Source organism: Crinia signifera, chromosome 1 (genome assembly GCF_055691185.1).
Source record: "Crinia signifera chromosome 1, ASM5569118v1, whole genome shotgun sequence".
In the NCBI taxonomy this organism is placed as follows: domain Eukaryota; kingdom Metazoa; phylum Chordata; class Amphibia; order Anura; family Myobatrachidae; genus Crinia; species Crinia signifera.
This window is the reverse complement of record NC_139217.1, coordinates 348,230,940-348,253,269: the sequence shown is the minus strand read 5'-3', so window position 1 is coordinate 348,253,269 and position 22,330 is coordinate 348,230,940. Positions and strand designations below refer to the sequence as shown.

The 22,330-nt window shown below is 43.6% G+C and overlaps 1 protein-coding gene across 1 annotated transcript in view; it reads right to left on the bottom strand.

Annotated features, from left to right (window-relative positions):
- LOC146008045 (uncharacterized) overlaps nt 1–22,330 on the bottom strand; it is a 63,266-nt gene that overhangs the window by 32,962 nt on the left and 7,974 nt on the right. The window contains exons 3-9 of the mRNA XM_083146937.1: nt 21,586–21,728; nt 20,635–20,767; nt 14,267–14,473; nt 13,087–13,196; nt 11,327–11,442; nt 8,411–8,489; nt 5,594–5,689 (exon numbers count right to left, since the gene is read on the bottom strand). Coding sequence (XP_083003063.1) covers nt 5,594–5,689; nt 8,411–8,489; nt 11,327–11,442; nt 13,087–13,196; nt 14,267–14,473; nt 20,635–20,767; nt 21,586–21,728 — 884 coding nt within the window. The remainder of the gene's footprint in view (nt 1–5,593; nt 5,690–8,410; nt 8,490–11,326; nt 11,443–13,086; nt 13,197–14,266; nt 14,474–20,634; nt 20,768–21,585; nt 21,729–22,330) is intronic.

The window sequence follows — 22,330 nt, the reverse complement described above, 5'->3', positions numbered from 1 at the left end:
TGCAAAGTACACCCCTCAGGGAATTCATCTAGGGGTATAGTGTACATTTCAAACCCCCAGGGGTTTCACCAATTTTGATACAACTGGGCAGTGAAAATGAAAAATTACATTTTTTTACACAAAAATGCAGTTCTGGCTCAAAATTTTTCATTTTCACAAGGAATGAAGGAGACAAAGCACCCCAAAATCTGTGCCCCAATTTCTCCCGAGTACGGCAATGCCTCACATGTGACCAAAAAATACCAGTTGGGCGCATGGCAGGACTCAGAAGGGAAGGAGTGATTTTTGGATTTTGCAGCACAGATTTTGGTGGAATGAATGGTGGGTGCTATGTTGCACCAATACAGTGGAACCCCCCCACAAGTCACCCCATTTTGCAAAGTACACCCCTCAGGGAATTCATCTAGGGGTATAGTGTACATTTCAAACCCCCAGGGGTTTCACCAATTTTGGTAGAACTGGGCTGTGAAAATGAAAAATTACATTTTTTTACACAAAAATGTACTTCTGGCTCAAAATTTTTCATTTTCACAAGGAATGAAGGAGACAAAGCACCCCAAAATCTGTGCCCCCATTTCTCCAGAGTACGGCAATGCCTCACATGTGACCAAAAAATACCAGTTGGGTGCATGGCAGGACTCAGAAGGGAAGGAGTGATTTTTGGATTTTGGAGCACAGATTTTGGTGGAATGAATGGTGGGTGCCATGTTGCATTACCAATACAGTGGAACCCCCCCACAAGTCACCCCATTTTGCAAACTACACTCCTCAGGGAATTCATCTAGGGGTATAGTGTACATTTCAAACCCCCAGGGGTTTCACCAATTTTGGTACAACTGGGCTGTGAAAATGAAAAATTACATTTTTTTTTACACAAAAATGTACTTCTGGCTCAAAATTTTTCATTTTCACAAGGAATGAAGGAGACAAAGCACCCCAAAATCTGTGCCCCCATTTCTCCAGAGTACGGCAATGCCTCACATGTGACCAAAAAATACCAGTTGGGTGCATGGCAGGACTCAGAAGTGAAGGAGTGATTTTTGGATTTTGGAGCACAGATTTTGGTGGAATGAATGGTGGGTGCTATGTTGCATTACCAATACAGTGGAACCCCCCCACAAGTGACCCCATTTTGCAAACTACACTCCTCAGGGAATTCATCTAGGGGTATAGTGTACATTTCAAACCCCCAGGGGTTTCACCAATTTTGGTACAACTGGGCTGTGAAAATGAAAAATTACATTTTTTTTACACAAAAATGTACTTCTGGCTCAAAATTTTTCATTTTCACAAGAAATGAAGGAGACAAAGCACCCCAAAATCTGTGCCCCCATTTCTACAGAGTACGGCAATGCCTCACATGTGACCAAAAAATACCAGTTGGGTGCATGGCAGGACTCAGAAGGGAAGGAGTGATTTTTGGATTTTGCAGCTCAGATTCTGGTGGAATGAATGGTGGGTGCTATGTGGCATTAGCAAGACCCCCGAAGCACGGTGAAATGATGAACCTAATAATCCATAGATGTGTGGTATATTTTGAAACACTCCTTTATACATAGGCCGGGTTTGTCGGGGCAAGTTTCACAGTGGAAAATAGTTTCCTTTCTTATTCCCTTTTTATAGCAAACTTTGCACCTTTTTTGTGTCCTGCCCTTTCTTGCAGTGGAGGGGATTTCGTTGGGAAAATGCTGCCCTGGTACAATACGGGGGCCAGTACTAGAAGTACTGGGGCCCTCTGCCTGCTGGTTCCCAAATATTAGGCCCTTTATGACTTCCTCTTGAAAGTGCATAAATGTCCCCCTCTGGCCGGTGGAACGGAATAGCACGTAAGCGTTATACAGTGCCATCTGGATGATATACACGGCCAGCTTCTTGTACCAGATATTTGTTTTCCGCAGGGCACTGTACGGCTTCAGTACCTGATCTGAAAGATCCACTCCGCCCATGTACTTATTGTAATCTAGGATACAATTTGGTTTTGAGGTGTGGGTACTGGTACCTCGTACAGGGATGGAGGTGGTACTGTCTCCATGAATTGTTGTCAGTATAAGGACATCCCTCTTGTCCTTATATTTGACCAACAACATATTTTCGGTGCATATTCCCCTGCTTTCACCCCTTCTCATTACTTGGGCAATGTGCGTTTTTGGGAGGCCTCTTTGGTTCTTACGCACAGTACCGCAAGCTGCTGTACCTCTTGAACCAAGGGCCTTAAACAGGGGGATGCTGGTGTAAAAGTTATCCACATAGAGGTGATAACCCTTATCCAGGAAGGGGTGCATTAAATCCCAGACAATTTTTCCACTAACACCTACGAGGGAGGGGGGGCATTCTGGCGGTTCAATTCTTGAATCCTTCCCTTCATATACCCTAAACTTGTGGGTGTACCCTGTGGTGCTTTCACACAGCTTATACATTTTTATGCCATACCTTGCCCTCTTACTGGGAAGGTACTGGCGGAATTTAACCCTTCCTTTAAAATGTATAAGGGACTCGTCGATGCTAATACATTTATCAGGGATGTATAGCTCTGCAAATTTGGCACTGAAATGATCAATGACCGGCCTGACTTTGAATAGCCTGTCAAAGGTGGGATCATCTCTGGGTGGGCACTGTGCATTATCGGTGTAATGTATAAATTTATGGATTGCCTCAAAACGAGTCCGAGTCATGGCCATACGGTAAAATGGGGTGCTGTACAGAACATCTGTACTCCAATATTGCCTAATTTGTGGCTTTTTTACTATGCCCATATGAAACACCAGACCCCAAAACGTCATCATCTCTACTGCATCTACAGGGGTCCACCTAGCAAATGATGACGTGGGGTTTTGAGCAATAAACTGCTGGGCATATAAATTAGTTTGGTCCACCATTAAATTTATAAAATCATCAGAGAAAAATAATTTGAAAAAGTCAATTTCTCTGAGACCTGTGGAATCAAATTGGATTCCTGGCATGGCCAAAAACTCAGGAACCTGGGGCTCAAAATTGTCTGGTGGTGGGGTCCATACGAGATCAATTATTGGGGGGGGTCTCAGCTGCTCTACGGGGGCGTCTTTGAGGGGGTCCCTAATCACCAGAGGAGGAAGAGGAGCTTAAGACGAATCCTTCAAATTCCCCGCTTGCCTCACTGGCTGTGTCAGAATCAGAAGCAAGCATGGCATATGCCTCCTCCACTGAATACATTCTTCTGGATGACTGGGATGACATTTGGGATGACATTTGGGATGACATTTTTATTTTTGTGTTACTGGTAGTGAAATGTTTCAACACGTGTATAGTGTAGGGGGGGGGGGGTACAAACTTTATTTCAACCCGGGGGGGTATGTAGTGTGTAGTGTGTATGTAGTGCAGAAAAAAAAAAATACTTTATACAAAAAAAAAAAAATTGAAGGGGTTAAAAAAAAAAAAAATTGAAGGGGTTAAAAAAAAAAAATTGAAGGGGTTAAAAAAACAAAAAAAAAGGTCCTGCGCCAAAAATTGAGCACAGATGTTGGTCAGTAACGTCCGTCACTGAACAGTGCTCAAAGGCAACAGGAATTTGATAAAAAAAAAAAAAAAATAGATCAACCCTGTGCCGAAAAAGCTGATCAGTGATGTACGTCACTGATCAGCGCACAGTGGCCACAGGACACCCACAAAATCACAATGTGTGTAAAAAAAAAATTAAAAAAAGACCACACAGCACCCACAAAAAAAAAAAAAAGGTGATCAGTGATGCGACACTGATTACCAGTGAGGGGCAGCAGGTGCACAACCTTTGGTGCAACTGGCAGCAACTGACAGGTATATATAAAAAAAAAAACCTCTGCGCCCCCAAAAAGTTGCTGATCACCTCAGATATAGTGATCAGCACAAAAGGCGGGGGTAGCAGACACAAAATATACACTCTCTATCACTCTCTGTCACTATCTCTCTCTATCTCTCACTATCTATCACTATCTATCACTATCTATCACTATCTATCACTATCTATCACTCTAGGACACTGCAGCAGCAGCACTGCCAGTTATATGTATAAAAAAAAACCTGCACCCCCAAAAAGGGGGGGTAGCAGACACAAAATATACACTCTCTATCACTCTCTGTCACTATCTCTCTCTATCTCTCTATCTCTCACTATCTATCACTATCTATCACTCTATGACACTGCAGCAGCAGCACTGACAGTTATATATATAAAAAAAAAACCTGCACCCCCAAAAAGGGGGGGTAGCAGACACAAATCTCTCTATCTCTCACTATCTATCACTATCTATCACTATCTATCACTATCTATCACTCTATGACACTGCAGCAGCAGCACTGACAGTTGTTTATATATATAAAAAACCCCTGCACCCCCAAAAAGGGGGGGTAGCAGACACAAAATATAGCTCTCTCTGTCACTATCTCTCTATCTCTCTCTATCTATCTCTCTATCTCTCTACCACACTGCAGCAGCAGCAGGAAGTCTCAGGAAGTCAGATCCAGGAAGCGTCCAGCACGCTACAAGCAGTGATCAAGTGATCAGGTAAGGTATTTGCAAGGATCAGGTAAGTATTAGCAAGGATCAGGTCAGTATCACGGCAGATAGGCACGGTGACCGCTCTGCACGCTATTCCAGACCGGAATGGCGTCTGCAGCGCAGTCACCGTTAGTTTAAATGTCGCGCCTTGGCTGTGATTGGTCCGTGGGTCCCACGGACCAATCACAGCCTTGGGGGCAGGTGGGGTGAGGGTGGGGTGAGGTGTCATCGTCACCGATGACCCCCTCATGCCCCCTGACGCTCGGCGGTGATTGACACCTGTGTTACCGAGCGTCTGATTCGCTGGTAACACAGGAAAACGCTGTGAATGGCTGTTCACACTGAACAGCCAATCACAGCGATCGCCGACGGGGGGGCGGCATCGCAGCCCCCCCTGGGCACGCAGGGACATGTCTGCTGTCAGGGACAGCAGACATCGTCCCTCTGTCACTGCGTCTCTAGACGCAGTGACAGTTTAAAGTCATGACGTATATATACGTCATGTGTCGGGAAGTACTTCCCGGCCATGACGTATATATACGTCAAATGTCGTGAAGGGGTTAAGATGCTTTCCATCTCCAGCGGTACCTATCATCAGATTGCTGTTAGCTGCTTAGTCACTCTTCAGTTTCCAGTCGTCTTTGCCACCTAGTCGCTGTGAGTGGTTACTCTGGTTATCCAGCCTCGCACTGACCTTCCGGTAACCACAGATTCTGATCCTAGTATCCTGTGAGGATTCCGAACTCTACCTTCAGTTCCATCCCCGGATCTAGTGAGTTTATTGTGCCAACACCAACCCAGATATCAGACATTGTATTTACCTCAGCCCACAACAGTAGCAACCGAGTCCACAAATAGTTTGTGACATTGCTAATGGTGCACGGATGCCCCTTTGCCATGTTGTACTGTCCGGAGTCTGCCTGTCGGAATGCTGCTATATGCATTGTGAATGTTGGGATCCTAAGCACCAGGATATTAACTACATCCCATTACTAGGTTTCATTAAAAATATTCTCTCCTCAATTAGAGCGAATTTTGTTATATTTTTTTCTTATAATGATTGAGTAGATGTTTTCCACTTACAGAGAAATCGAGGGATTCTATGGCTGACTCGGAGTTTGCTTGGATTGCCTTTAGAAGAGCAAAGCAGCCGTCACTTTGTATTGGATTTCTGGCCATCTGCAAATAGTTGAAATTAGAAGAAACAATGATCCTATTAAACACACTTAACACTGAATATGATATGTACATTTCAAAGTAAATATACAAAGAAACCCCATAACGGTTTAAACAATATGTTAAAATATAGAATTTCAGTGATTTGACTTCATGAAATATAACCGGGTGCCGGACAGTTTCCCAACAGTCAGGATCCCAACAGTCAAAACCCCGACGCTCGTGGTCCCGATGGCCACCAGCTATTCTCCCTTGTGGGGGTCCACGACCCCCATAGAGTGAGAATAGAATAGGTGGCAAGCGTAGCGAGCCACCGTGCCCGTAGCGTGGCCAGCGCAGCAAGCACGCAAGTGGCTTTGTTGCACTCGCCCCGCTGTCTGAGTCCGGTTCGTCGGGATCCCGACATTGGGCTAATGACTGTCGGGATCCTGACTGTCAGGACCATATACCACACCCATATAACCAGGGATATCTTATTATCCTGGATAAAACATTGGGTGGAAAAAACTCCTGAGGCTGACGATAAACCAGAATGTGAGCATGCACCTTTGACAGAACTAGATGGACAGCTGAAGAAATCTGAGAAAATAAAATAGCTCTGTACAGCTTAGGGTAGTATGTACAGCTTAGGGTAGTATGCTGGTCAATGAACTCTGCACTACAGTACTTTCCTCATTTTAAAAAAGCATTTCAGGAAGATTGTGAAAGTAATACTTAAAAGCTAGGCAGTAAAGTAGACATACAGGACTTTGGCCGTGCTGCATCCCTTCAGTGGAACACACTCCCTCGCTCCATTAGACTCTCCCCGGCCTTGCAAAGCTTCAAACGGGCACTGAAAACTCACCTATTCATCAAAGCGTACCCTTCCACTGCATAAACTAGTCCTGCATAAACCAGCTGGTTCTCCGATCCCTTGTCTGTTTACATCCTGCTATCTAGCCGCCACCCACTTGCTTGCACCTCTTGTAATCTGGGTGTCTCCCCTTCCTACTCCCCTAACTGTGGTGCTCTTTATTTGTACTCTATTTTATTCAATGTTATGCCAAGTTTTGTCTCCCTGTACTGTTCCTTTTTACGGCGCTACAAAATACAAAATAATAATAGCTGATAGGCATGTCATAAATGTCACCCACATCCAAGTGTAATCAAGCCCAAAAAAGAAACCATAGGGTAAATGCATGAAACATCATTAGGGGCAGTGTATGAACAATCAACAGTGCTGACCATTCTGATTGATTACAACAGCTTTAGGTATGGTTGCCCATACACCGCAGCCGGGGCATCTGCTGGCACCATGCTGCACACCAGATCTCACAAGACTAGAGAGATCTCATGCATGCCTTTGGAGCCGGCCAGGCAAGAGAGATCAGCACAAGGCTATTGCACTGTGGAGGGTGGCCAGCGATAGCCAGATGGGGAGTTTTCACTCCTTCACTTTGGCATCTGAGTCGCTCATACAAGAGGTGAAGCAGGAAACTTTATACCTGCGTGATAATACTGTACATTAACCGATAGCTCATGTATCCATAGGGATCATTGAGCATTAAAACTAAAGCCTGGAAATTCCACTGCTGATCCCATTTGATCGTATATATCTCTGGTTTCCTTCTTTTGTAAAGTATAGAACAGCTACATAATAAGACACAATCAGGAAAACTGGTGGACTTTTCATTGTGTCTCCCTGATATTCAGGGAGAGAGTTGGTACGGCGCTGATCCATATGCACAGGCTATAAGTGTGATGGAGCTTAAATGGAGCTAGAGCTGTTTTGCTTAGGATTTGTATGCTCTGCTCTGCTCTCATATGCTATGTGTATGGCCCGTTACACATGCATAATGATTTTTTCTATATAATAATAAAAATGGTACTTGTTTCCTAGCACGGCGCCCATTGCATCGTATACCATTACACTAAATAAGGTATACAATGGTATGCGATGCGACGCGATATTATACAATAAAATATCGCATAGCATCGTATGCCATACAATGGCATACAATGCGATCGTATACGATTTTTGATTGTACAAGCACCCTGATGGGTCCTTACAATGTTAAATGGCCCCCCACAGTCAACGCCACCCCCACGATCAACGCCACTCCGAAGCGTGGCGAGCGCATCGAGCCCGCGAGGGGCGGCAGTATGCGTCCTCCGACCTTTTCATACCCCCAGTATCCACGTCGGCGTGGAGTTGATTTTAGATAGTGTGGCGAGCTCAGCGAGGCAAGGGGACGCGGAATACTAGCCCGAAGCATGGAGAGCGAACGCGCAATACATGTAAAGTAATCCGTGTCCCCTCGCCACGCTTCAGGCTTGGTGGCTCGCTGCGCTCGCCACACTATCTACAATCAACTCCATGCAGACGTGGATAGTGGGGTATGAAAAGGTCGGAGGACGCATACCGCCGCCCCTCGCGGGCTCACTGCGCTTGCCGCACTTCGGGTTGGCGTTGATAGTGGGGGTAACGTTGCCAATGGGGGTGCATTTACTATTAAAAGCACCCATCAGGGTGCTTGTACAATTAAAAATCGGATCGCATCGCATGCCGCTATATTGCATGCGATGCGATTGTATAAGATGTAATACAATCAAAATCGGGGGCGCCGTGCTAGGAAACAAGTAAAATAAAAATAATGGGACATTTCTGGCAAAATACCAAAATAACCCAAAATTCACCTTGTGTATCCAGCCCTAAGGGCCCCCATACATTAGTAGGCTGCTTACCTTTAGTACTCTCAATGTCTTGTTTTCTTTAAGGCACAACGCAAAACGTACAGCTCCTTGTAAGGCAATACGGTTGTTGCTTAAAAATATGATGCACAAAAGGTGTTATTAAACATTTATTACACAAATCACCATACAGACCAAGGAATAGTAAATATATGTTTGATATATAAAACTGAAAACCTAGATGAAATTTGAAGATGAAATCCCCAGATAATCCACCCACTGACCCCATCCCATGAATAATAGTGCTTACCCCAGATAAGAAAGTGGCGGCTCACACTAATCTGGGGGACAAGAATGTATACAAATGTCATACATTCACACAGGAGGTAGTTACAGATGTACTATTGGCCTGATTCTGGTTCAAAAGCAAATTCTCTCTCTAATGGACAAAAACATGTGTACTGCAGGTGAGGCAGATGTAACATGTGCAGAGAAAGTTAAGTTTGGGTTAGTTATTTTGTTTCTGTGCAGGGTAAATACTGGCTGCTTTATTTTTCCACTGCATATACAGTATATATCAGTTTTATGTAAAACTCCACCCAAAACTAAAGGTGCCCATACACTATACGATTTCTCCTATGTAAAAAATGGCACATCGAGTACAAGATCGTAGTGAGCTCTCCCGGGCACAGTGGTAGAGTGGTTACAATTGTTGTCTTACACAGTTGGGATCATTGGTGGAATTTTGGATTTTTCTACTTGCATGGATATCACCAAAGACAATATAAATATACATAGAAAAAGCTACACCATTGTCACAAAATACCTCCCTCCTTAGTTAGTCATTAATTGCTCTTATTTCCAGTTACAGATATTTATTAATGCTGTGCTTAATCTTTGGGATACCCTCCATCATACAGATAGACTTTACACTAGCCTCCAAATTTTCAAGCATTTCCTGAAAATTCACCTCCTCAGATAAATTTATCAAATCCCAGAATAATCCCTCTTAATCTTCCCAGGCTATTCTCCTCTATACTAACCAATTAACACCCCTCGATAAAGTTCACATATCATTACCAATTATCCCATTAATCACATTTTTCCTTAACAAGCTTTGTCAGAATGCAAAATGTAGCTCTAAAGGTGCGTAAACACTATGCAATATTACAAATGATATTTATTTATCTATTATTTATTACCAGTTATTATACAGCACAAATATTCCTTTACAAAGAATATTTGAACACTCAGATCAGTCACTGAAGCTTACAATCTATATTCCCAACAAAACACTTTCATTCTAGATCTAGGGTTAATTTTTTTGTTGGTATCTAATTGACCTACCAGTATATTTTTGAATTCACTAATTTTGGGCCTTCTGAACGATATCATTTGTAATATCATCTAGTGTGTACACTCAATATCGTTAACGATGCGTGCTCCCGTGGGTCATTTATGACCATAACTCCCAACTTTCCAGCAGGGGCAGGGAGAACGTCCACAGGCGCGCCATTTTGGGGGTGTGGCCTAGCAAAAAGGGGCATGGCCTATACTCACAGCTCTCCCGCGAGGCCACGCATGCACGCAGCGTCTATTCATGGGCGATAGTGGGGACTCCCAACTGCCCCCCCCCCTGCTGCGGGACGCGGGAACATCCTAAAAAACTGGACATTCCTGCAGTAACAAGGACAGTTGGGAGGTATGCTAGAAACCCCCATCGTCGTCTGTACATGCAGCTCAATTTGACTACTGTATATCGTCAATGACTGCATGTTCAGCAGGGGCCAGATGACATCACTGAATAATATCGTTGATGATATCATTCAGTGACTATGCACTATATTGTTTTCCCAGAAGTTCAATGGGGAAATCATTGATGATATTACATAGTGTGTATGCACCTTTAAAGCCATGTAAACTAAAGGCCCCCATACACTAGCCGATTTTGGTCAGATTTCGGCCAGATCAGTCGGATCTGGCAGAAATCGGACCAAAATCGGCTAGTTTTGATGTCCCCTCAGATCCGATGCGCGGTCCCGTGCGCATCGGATCTGCGTCGGGTGGTCGGACCTGCTGCACGTCCGACCACCCGACTTGGGACCTAGTGGGGCGGCGCGGCGGTGGAGGGAGCAGGGGGGGCTGGGGACGCTGCGGGGGACACAGGCGGCATAGAGCCGGGCAGGGGGAGCTGGGAGCTGTCAGTACTGAATAAAAAAAAAAGCCCATACAATGAATGGGCGGCCTGTGATTGGCTGAGCACTCTCTCAGCCAGTCAGCAATTGGCTGAGAGAGCGCTCAGCCAATCACAGGCTGCCCATTCATTGTATAGGCTTTTTTTTCTAGCACTGACAGCTCCCGGCTCCCTCTGCCCGGCTCTATGCCGCCTGTGTCTCCCGCAGCGTCCCCAGCCCCCCCTGCTCCCACCAGCAGCCCTGCTCTGTAGCCCCCCCCCTGCTCCCCGGGTTTTTTACATGTGATAAATCGAGACGATTTATCACATGTAAAAAATGGCACTTCAAGTGCCAATCTAATCAAGTAGATAGAGCAGCCGGGGAAGCTCAGGGGACAAGTCGCCCTAGTGTATGGGGGCCTTAAGGAGTGTCGCACACTTATCTCTTTTTCTCACACTTATCTGTTCGCTAATCTATTAATACCTAGACTTGGACACTCCAAAGACTGCTAGATAACTGGCTTCTGATGAAAGCTCCACTTGGACCAGGACTGATGTGAATGAGTAAATATTCTCACTCAGTAAAGCACGGCATTATATGTAGGCCAGAGGTGGATTGGGAACTAGAAGTGGCCTCACACGGACAGCAGTAACCCCTCCTTTTATCGCAGGACCAAATGATGGTGACCAGCACACAGAAAAGTATTATAAACCTAAATAAAGGGCACTTATTACTATTCTGTAGTTTGCTTGAATTGACAGCATGTTCCTGGTGTAAAACCTATATGTGTGTTTACCTTACATTTAGTTCTTCTAATACGTTATTAACCTTTAGCGCTTCTCCTAAAGCAGCTGCTCCATCATTGCCAAATCCATTGTATGACAGGTCCAGTACTCTTAAAAATATATTGGCCTGCACAAAAAGAATGATACATTATGCAAAAGAGTCATTCTACTGTATTCTCCCACTGCTTGACAAACTATACAGCAGTGGGGTGCGGTGGAGTAAGATTGGCGAGGCAGAACCTTTCCTGGCATACTCATGTACATACTGGAGTTTTGAATACAAAAAAAATACAAAGAATATGTTCAAAATTCTTATTTGTATGATTATAATAATTTTTACAGTCAAAACTCTGGAGTAAAAAGCCTATGGCAGGGGAGGCAGTGCCTCACCTGACTACCTTTTCCACACATATCTCATCAAAACTCCCCAAATGTCCAGCATATACTGCTGCTCCTGTGTATAATGCCCACAGGAAACCTTGGGCTCATATATTGTGTGTACTGTGTAAATCTGGCTTTGTTACTAGCCAGGGACTCCTCAGACATTTACCTCACCGCACGCCCCTGCTACATGGTATATAGTTTAGTTTTCAGTTCCCATTGCCTCTGTGCTTTCATGGTAGAATATGCAATGGCTGAGCTCAATTCACAAGTTCACATTTTGATAATCTATATAAATCTAAAACTAAATTAGTAATTTGCACATATATATCATGTGAAAGGTTATATACATAAATGTACAATCCAAAGGCACCTGCCTAATTAGTTGGACTGATATAAAGGGGGAAATTTACTAAAGGAAATTTGTAAAAAATAGGTGTATTTGTATCCAGAAATACACTTATTTTTGACAATTACTATGCCGAAAATATGACAATTCGTATTTGTATTGATAGCACATCAATACGAATACGAATTGCCGTATTTTCTGGATAGTAAATGTCAAAAATGAGTGTATTTCTGGATACAAATACACCTATTTTTTACAAATTTCCTTTAGTAAATTTCCCCCAAAGTGCCATTGCCACCACAACAGCCTACATATGCCCAGTCATTGTCATGTCAACAGCTTTCTCTTATCCTTGTTGTCAGTACTGAGCGCAACACTGGGAACAGTATTCGCACAGATGTATATACCACATTCCCACAGTAATACAGAGATTACAATCCTCTGGGTAATAAGCATATAATGGGTTATTCTGGTTCACTCCTTCTGGCAAATTCCTTCTTAGATGGACAAAACCATGTGCACTGCAGGTGGGGTGGATGTAACTTGTGCAGAGAGAGTTAGATTTGGGTGAGATCTATATTGCAGTGTAAAAATAAAGCAGTCAGTATTTTCCCTGTACAGAAACAAAATAACTCACCCAAATCTAATTCTCTCTGCACATTTTACATCTGCCCCCCTGCAGTGCACATGGTTTTGTCCATCTAAGAAGGAATTTGCCAAAAGGAGTGAACCAGAATAACCTCCATAGTGCTGTGGCAGTGATTTGTAATCCCAGCCTCCCCAGATGCAGGCTGGGTGTATAATGCATGCTAGGTGCCTTATCGCCACACAGCTAAACAATCTTATAATTAATGAAAAGCACATTGTATGTGCTAACTGGTTTAATTTGATTAGAGATAACGAGGCCTTAGAATGGTATTATTAGATTAGTTGAATTAAAAATAAACATAATTGGTGACCACTCATTGGACATATGAAATGTTCTTGAAGAAAACTATTTCTGTAATCGATGGTTTGAAATAACATTCACTGAATTCTTACCCCTAAGCCTTTGGCAACTGCGACAGCTCCTTTTCCACGGAAATAGTTCCAGCTGAGATTTAGCTCCAACATCCCTGTGTTTTCAGCAATCGCAGCTCCAATAATCTCACCTGATAAAGAAAGGAACATTCAGATAATGAATATATATGGATATATCTATATAGATATCTCTGTGTGTGTGTGTGTAGGGCTGGTGCAGAGATGGTTGCTAATTGAAGGTATTTTGTTCTAGTAAAAGTATTACATTTGCACCCATGTGCTGAGGTATATGCATCACATGCTGCGGTATATGTGGCCAATTAATACATCAAATGCACCTATGTTTATGTTTTTATTTAGTTGTTTTTGCTTGTAAAGTATTCAGTTGCTGTATCCTATATATCAAAAGGCTAACGCTGCTCCTCACCTCTATGGGGGAACTCAATTGTTTTGCTTGTCAGCAGCCACTAGATGGCTACCGCTGAAGCAATTTCAAGATTTGCTCCTTTTGGGTTCACAGCTGCCGGGGCTGACATTACTGTTATGTTGTTCCATCATTTTGATGGGCTGGTAACTAGTTCATTAATAAATCTTCAAGAACATAATCCAGTACTTTTACCTGCCCCTGACCATGGATCTGTAAATACATATACTGTATACTATGCAGGGCCGGTGCAAGGCACCGGAGCGCCCCAGGCGAGTCGGGGTGAGGGCGCCCCGGTGCCGGGGGGAGGGAGGGGGGGTGGTACCTGTGTAAAAAAAATTGCTGTCCCTGTAGTGAATAGCAAATAACTAGCGCTATGCGCGCGGCGGCGCGGGAAGCGCTAGTTATTTGCTATTCACTACAGGGACCCCGCCGGCCGCAGCCAGCTTTATACACACCTACGTCACGGACACCCCTGACCGCCCCAGCACTGCAGGGACGCCGGGGCAGCAATTTTTTTACACAGTTCGCTGGGGGTGATGGGCGAACTGCCGCCCTCCAGGTGCCGGCGCCCTAGGCAAATGCCTAGAGCTGCCTAGTGGTGGCGCCGAGCCTGATACTATGCCCCTGTGTCCTAGTCTGCATCTGTACATCTGTATATAACTGCATGAACACGTCTGACTACTCAGCCTAGGTCAGAATATATGCAAATGTAAAAATAAAGAAGGGAAATAAACATAATCATGTTCATCAACATTTAAAAAAAAATCATGGCACCTGATTTATCTCCAAACATGTTATGGCTGAGATTCATTAATTCCACCTTCTGGTTGATCATTATGGCATCAGAGAGGCAGGGAGCTGCCTCGTCACCGAACTCATTTCCTGACAGGTTCACCTTCTGAAGTGTTGTGTTCTCCAGGAGCATGAGTGACAGGGCATTCGCTCCCTTCAGTCCAAGTTTGTTATCACACAAGTGTAGCTCTGTAAACATAAACCAGGAATAAAAGTCATTGCCACCTTTTTCTTTATCACCCTTATATAGCACCAATATATTATGCAGTTTTTTTTGCAAATAATATGGTCAAGAACATGGCAACTATAGTTGAACGCCAAAAATGGCAAGATAATGCACATGGGTCTCAAAACCCCAATTGAAAAACAAATAATTAACTGCTATAATGGAAATAGAGAAGAAAGGGGTCTACTACTGTATTTCAGGTCACTTAGGGGGATATTCAATCGCCGTCGAGCATCTCCCGTGGGGGAGATGCTCAACGGGCCCTATTCAATGCTGTCTTCCCCGACAGCATTGAACAGGGTTTCCTGGTAGAATGAGCCCGACATGTCTAGCTGTCGGGCTCGTTCTGCCGAGAACAGCGGGGAAGTGACGAGCTGCCGGCTGCATCTCGTCACTTCCCGGCCGCAACTCGCGGCCACGCCCCCTTCTCGACCCGCTGCAGGCGGGACATTGAATCCCGCCTGCATGTTCTCGGTCGAGCTGACCGAGAACGGGACTGGGTCACGGCGGGCGAGCAAGCTTGTCTGCCGTGACCCGAAGATTGAATACCCCCCTTAATGTCAGTAAAGCAATGTAACAAAGAAATGAGGAAGACAAGTCAGATGCTTGGTTGCATAGGGAGAGGAATCAGCAGTAGAAAAAAAGAAGCAATAACGGCACCAGTTGTGGCTCAAGAGGAGGGGCAGCAGCACAAAATTCAAAAAGGGGAGTCATGTCAACTGCCAGTGAGTCAATGAGTTTGGAATGGCAGTTGGTGGGGCTCCACTATTTGTATTTTGTACTTTGCTGCAGCCCCTCCTCTGGAGCCACAACAGAATAGCACGGAATAGGTCGTCGGTAGAGTCTCAACAAGAATACTGGATTCAGTTCTGAAGGGCATCGTCAGAAGGATATTAATACATTAGAGAAAGTACAAAGAAGACACTAAGACAATGCTTGGCCTACATCACATTTTTTTTACAGGAAATAATAAAAGACCTAAAAATGTATAACAATACAATAATAATAATATAAAAGTTATTAAAAAGGTAGAAGGGGAGACATAATTCAGAGGAAACAATTTAAGCTTGCTTAGGATAGACATAAAGATTATCTTTACAGAGAACAAAGGGAAACTAGCCAGTTAGGGGTGTGCATAAAATAATAAAAAAACTATATATAAAAATGATATATTGTACTTTTCTAATGATTTTGTTCTTGACATGGCTGCTATACCTGAGAAATAGGCCGCCTCACGTACAGTTTACCTCTTGACAATCAAAACCATGACCACCTTAGTGCTATGAGGCAATTATGCAAACCAGTGTAATAACCTGCTACACACTGGACTGCATATTGTAAAGGCCCCCATACACGACAGCGATTTGGGCCAAAAAATCAAAACATACCCAAACAAAAATAGCAAAAACATTGGGTGTGGCCAAATCAACTGTTTGGAACATTCTTTAAAAAAAAAAAAACAAACGCACCGGAGGGCTTAGCAACTCCAAAAGACCTGGAAGTCTAGGTGAATGAAAAGTGCAGTATGCAAAGTGAACACACATTTTTCTTTTTGTTCACTTTGCGCATTGCACTTATCATGCACCTAGCACTTTGTAAAAACAGCCAGACGTCCTGAAGAAAAGGCCTGAGACTCTTCAAATGTCACATCGACTGCTTATAGCTTTAATATGCTGTTCACTTTAATTAAAATACATACTTATCGAGCAAGTCTGCTGAGTGCCGCCTTCTCTTTCATACAGATTTCTGGAAGTAAGGTCTGTTGCTGTATGATATTTAGGAGGGCACCCCCAGCAATTGAACAATTTGTCCAGAGTGCCAAACCCTCACTATATGTATGTATATTTGTATGTATATGGCCGCATATTATAGGATAGGGCTAAAGAAATCCCTCATGGGTATAGCGGCCATTGTAGTGTTTATACTAAATAGGTGTGTCGACTATTACTATATGTCGACCAATTGGTTTGTCCTATGTTACTAATAGGGGCCAATGATAATTAAAGAATTATTCCGGGGTCACAAAAAGACCGATATGGGCAGTCTCTCATTTAATCCAGCTGGGCTGGTTGAGTCCAATTTGTGGATCCATCTCGCCTCGAGTTTGAGAAGGTTGCCATCTCTGTCCCCTCTGCGGATGGATGGTGGAACATGGTCGACCACCATGTGCTTGAGATCTGTGAGTCTGTGCTTGGCCTCGGAGAAGTGCTTGGCCACTGGTTGGTCTGGTGCATTCTTCTTCTTCTTGCCTGAGAGTGTTTGTAGGATGGCCGATCTATGTAGTGCCATGCGTTCCCTCATAGACCGGATGGTCTTCCCTACATATAGTAGGTTGCAGGGACACTTGATTACATACACTATATGGGTGGAAAGGCAATTCAGTGTATGTTTAATAGGGAATGCACGTCCGCTGGTGGGGTGGACGAAACTGTGCCCCGTTATCATGTCCTGACAAGTGGTGCATTTCACGCACTTGTAACACCCCGCTTGTTTGGTTAAAAAATTTATGGGTCTCAGTAGATTTTCTCCAAAGCCAGTTATATCATTGTGGACTATGGTGTCCCGTATGCTCCTGCCTTTGGTATAACAGAGCATTGGTCTTTTATCCCTTAAACCTGGTAAGTCCCGGTCGGACTTCACGAGTGGCCATAAGGCCTTGGTTGCTCTGGGGAGAATAGGGCTAGATGTACTGAGTTTGACCACAAATGGTAACCTTTCCTTCTCTGCTTCTTTGCGGTTCTTGGTGTTGGGGCTTAACAGTATTCCGCGGTCCAATTGAAGCACTTCTTCGATGGTTGAAGACAGGCTCTTGGGTTTATATCCCCTTTCTTCAAATTTGGCTGCCATGGTGTTTAGTGCCTCCGGAAGCTTCTCTGGATCACTAATAATACGAGCTGCTCTGATCATCTGATCATCTCTCCGCCTCAAGGAACATTTTCAACATCATCCCCCCTCCCTCTCCACCGAAGACCCTTCTATCACCAAGTTCCTCCGTCAACGCAAGACCTCGAAGTTCGACCCGCAGTCTCACAATGCATCCATCCAATCATATCTAAGACTGATGGACGACTCAGTAACGAGATACTCCCAAGCCACACATCCGAAGCATCAAAACCTAAATAGCGACCAACTAGCTGCACTGAAACAATTGGGAAGCTACAGAGATGTGGTATTCAGACCGGCAGACAAAGGCGGAGGCCTGGTGGTCCAGGACCTGACCGACTATACCACAGAAATTTACAAACAGCTGTCGGATACAGAAGTATACGAAAGGTTGACCAATGATCCCACTGAGGGCTATAAGGCCGAGCTAGACCAGATACTTGCAGCAGCCTATGGCAAAGGATGGATCGATGAGAAAGTGCGCAAAGCACTGACACAGGACCACCCAACGGTCCCAGTACTGTTTACAGTTCCAAAAATCCACAAAGCCTTAAACAACCCTCCAGGACGGCCTATCATCAGTGCCCGAAACTCGATCTACCAACCGGTATCGCAACTTCTGGACAGCATAGTCCAGCCTCTAATCATGCGCCAGAAGACCCACATCAGAGATACCACTGACTTTCTGAATACCATCAACGGCATAAAAAATGTGCCTTCAGGCACCAGCCTGGTCACCATGGACGTCAGCAGTCTGTTTACCAGCATCCCACAACAAGAGGGCCTGGAGACGATGGAAGAATTCCTCAGAAAGGAACAAATGTCCACTCTCAATCTAGGACTGTTTATGGAGCTTATGCGGATAACATTGACTAAGAACTATTTTCTTTTCGATGGCCATTTCTACAGGCAGAAGACAGGATGTGCCATGGGGAGCTCAATATCACCTTCCTTCGCAAACATTTTTATGTTTAAGCAAGAAGAAGAGATGTTCAACGACGACCCCGCCACCAGGGGCAAGGTCATACTATTAATCCGATATATAGATGACCTGTTCATGTTGTGGGGCGGTACGGAAATCGAGCTGGTTGAACTAATGAACAAAATTAACAACAGGACCTCCCCCATCAAGCTTACATACAACAGTTCCCAAGAAAGTGTCAATTACCTAGATGTGACAGTCAGTATTATCAACAATACCATCCATACTGACCTTTTCTCCAAGCCCACTGACAAAAATACAATTTTAAAGTACAACAGCTTCCATTCCCGTTCACTTAAAGAAGCGTTGCCCCGCTCCCAAATGATCAGAGCAGCTCGTATTATTAGTGATCCAGAGAAGCTTCCGGAGGCACTAAACACCATGGCAGCCAAATTTGAAGAAAGGGGATATAAACCCAAGAGCCTGTCTTCAACCATCGAAGAAGTGCTTCAATTGGACCGCGGAATACTGTTAAGCCCCAACACCAAGAACCGCAAAGAAGCAGAGAAGGAAAGGTTACCATTTGTGGTCAAACTCAGTACATCTAGCCCTATTCTCCCCAGAGCAACCAAGGCCTTATGGCCACTCGTGAAGTCCGACCGGGACTTACCAGGTTTAAGGGATAAAAGACCAATGCTCTGTTATACCAAAGGCAGGAGCATACGGGACACCATAGTCCACAATGATATAACTGGCTTTGGAGAAAATCTACTGAGACCCATAAATTTTTTAACCAAACAAGCGGGGTGTTACAAGTGCGTGAAATGCACCACTTGTCAGGACATGATAACGGGGCACAGTTTCGTCCACCCCACCAGCGGACGTGCATTCCCTATTAAACATACACTGAATTGCCTTTCCACCCATATAGTGTATGTAATCAAGTGTCCCTGCAACCTACTATATGTAGGGAAGACCATCCGGTCTATGAGGGAACGCATGGCACTACATAGATCGGCCATCCTACAAACACTCTCAGGCAAGAAGAAGAAGAATGCACCAGACCAACCAGTGGCCAAGCACTTCTCCGAGGCCAAGCACAGACTCACAGATCTCAAGCACATGGTGGTCGACCATGTTCCACCATCCATCCGCAGAGGGGACAGAGATGGCAACCTTCTCAAACTCGAGGCGAGATGGATCCACAAATTGGACTCAACCAGCCCAGCTGGATTAAATGAGAGACTGCCCATATCGGTCTTTTTGTGACCCCGGAATAATTCTTTAATTATCATTGGCCCCTATTAGTAACATAGGACAAACCAATTGGTCGACATATAGTAATAGTCGACACACCTATTTAGTATAAACACTACAATGGCCGCTATACCCATGAGGGATTTCTTTAGCCCTATCCTATAATATGCCTTCGAACAGCTAGAATGGGAGATGGAGTGTGTCGCAAGTGGTAAGTGCCGACGCCCGCAATAGGGGTCGACGCAGACCATAAGGCGACACCACCACCCTCTGACCTGCTATATACGGTATTCAGCAGTAACAGCCAGTGCAAGCATTTTTTAATTTTCCCTTTAAATTTTTCTATTAATTTTTTTCACTCGGTACAGGTTAATCACATTTGTGTCACAGCACTTACAGCTCTTACACAGTGGCAGACATACTCTGCCTTTTAAACACGCTTTTTCCAGCAATCAACAGCTGGATTTAACTCTTTGGGCACTGATGTACCCATCCAGCAATCTCTGACACTTGTTTTTAACTCGCTGACCGCGTCTTAAATATACACCTAATGTACCCTGATTTTGTGGTGCATATATTTTAATTTTGACCACACTGTATTTTGTTCACAGGTCTCCCCTATCCAAAGTGCGGCGGGCAACGGCGGGGACAAGAGCCGACATCAGCGGTGGTCAGTTACCATGACCACCGCCCAGCTTGCGTTCCAGCAGCGTCCCAGCGTCCATACTGACATCACTTCCGGTTGTCAACTTCCGCTAGACGGAGCGCAGCGTCCCAGCCGGCGTCCTATGCACGAGGGAGGGCAGACTGACACCCTGCACTGTATTTAAGGTATGTCGTTTTGATTGTTTTTTGTTACACTGTTTTCACCTTGACAAAGGAGCATAACAGCTCCGAAACGTTGGTGTGTTTCTACAATTATATATTTCTTTGAAAATTCCTTGGAGTGCCGTGATTTATCCAAAAGCTATATATATATATATATATATATATATTATTATTATTATTATTATTATTATTTTTTTAAATACATTTTTTTAAAATAATGCTTAGCAGACGCACCTGAAATGTAACAGTTTTCTTTCAGCATATCTGCAATTGCTGCTGTCCCATCTCCCTCCATCCAGTTATCGCTGAGATTTAAATTCACAATTGAAGTGTTGGTCACCAACGAGAAAGCAATGGCTCTTACTGCCTAAAATAAAGAAACAGATGAATTGTTACTAAAGTGCTGCCATATTTAATAGAAATATATTGCAGTTCAAATAATGAAGTTTTAAGTCATGGTTCACAGGATTTAGTCATATTGTTTGTTTTATTTTGATTGTATTGAATAAGAATCAGATCAAAAGAAATCCAATCAAAAGTATCTATTCAGATTGTACAGATCTACCCCCCAGATCAGACACTAAAAGCTCCGGACTGCAGATTTTGATGTCCGGTCCTGCGGTCTGGGGTCTAGTCCGGGTCTGGTTTTTACATAGTCCCAAAGGGGTATTATATTACATTCCTTCCCCAATTGAACACCTGCTTCCAGAACTGAACTGCAGCCACATGATTGCTAACTAAATATTTGCATTAACAATCAGGTGTACGGGTCTAACTAACTGCTTAAGTGGCTGACAAATGCGTCCATATAAAAAGTATGTTATTATACAAGTGGTCATGTGTAATATTTTTTTTAAATATTTTTTAATTAATAGCTAATGAACATATTTATCAGTGTTCATTATTTGGGATCCTCTATCAGCGACATTTCAAAGAACACCATTGTTTGGAGAAAGGATAAAATTATATGGAAGGGAAAAGCGCCACCTAGTGGCATAATGAGAATACTGAATATAAGTTTGTGAAGATGGAATATTTTGGGACACCAAAATAAAAAGATAATCTCACTTATCTAAATACTAATATATACTAAAATGCAACATTGTATGTAGATGTACTAAAATAGCAAGGCTAGTATAGAAGTTGTATCTAACTAGGCCTCTGAAGGTCAATATTCACACTCACCTGTGCACCAAGCCCATGATGCCTCATGATGAGTTCAGAGTCTCCCATGTGACGCAAGTAGTATGAAACTGGCACAACACCGAATAATTGGCATGTAGAAATGTATCTGGCTTTGCCAGAAGGATCATAAGATGCTTTGACCTCTGCAAACAAATGACTTATTTCATTAGAAGTATGCATATTATTTAAATTTCTAAGATGAATACAGAACACTCATTATTGAAAAAATAATTACGTCATATCATAACCTGCTCTACAGTATACGCATGTTTATAATTGTGTAGTTTAATGTCTTTAACCTGCAGAAAACTGTACAGTATATTATATACCCTAGACATACCTGACAAAAAAATGTGGGGGCGCAACTCAGTGTATTTCTTCCTGGTAAAATACTTCACAAATATAATCTTAAGAGCTAAAGTAGATTGTTTTGTTTCAGATATGTATAACATCCATAGAAGCATACTTGCCGACTTTTCACAACTAGTTTCAGGTAGATTATAGTTGGTAATAGAATTTTGCAAAGCGCCCAATTGAGGGGGTGTGTCATGCTCCACCCAAAGGGTGTCTAGTTCCACATATAGAGAGATTGTGGCACCTAGAATTTTGGTGTGTACTGCTACATCTGACAGGAATCTTGTAAAATGACTTATATCCATATGTAGATGAGCCCCAAAGAAGTCAGTAAGAGATACTAAACTTGGTAAAGTGCTGGGAAATGGTGGATGATTCATTGTAAATGTAT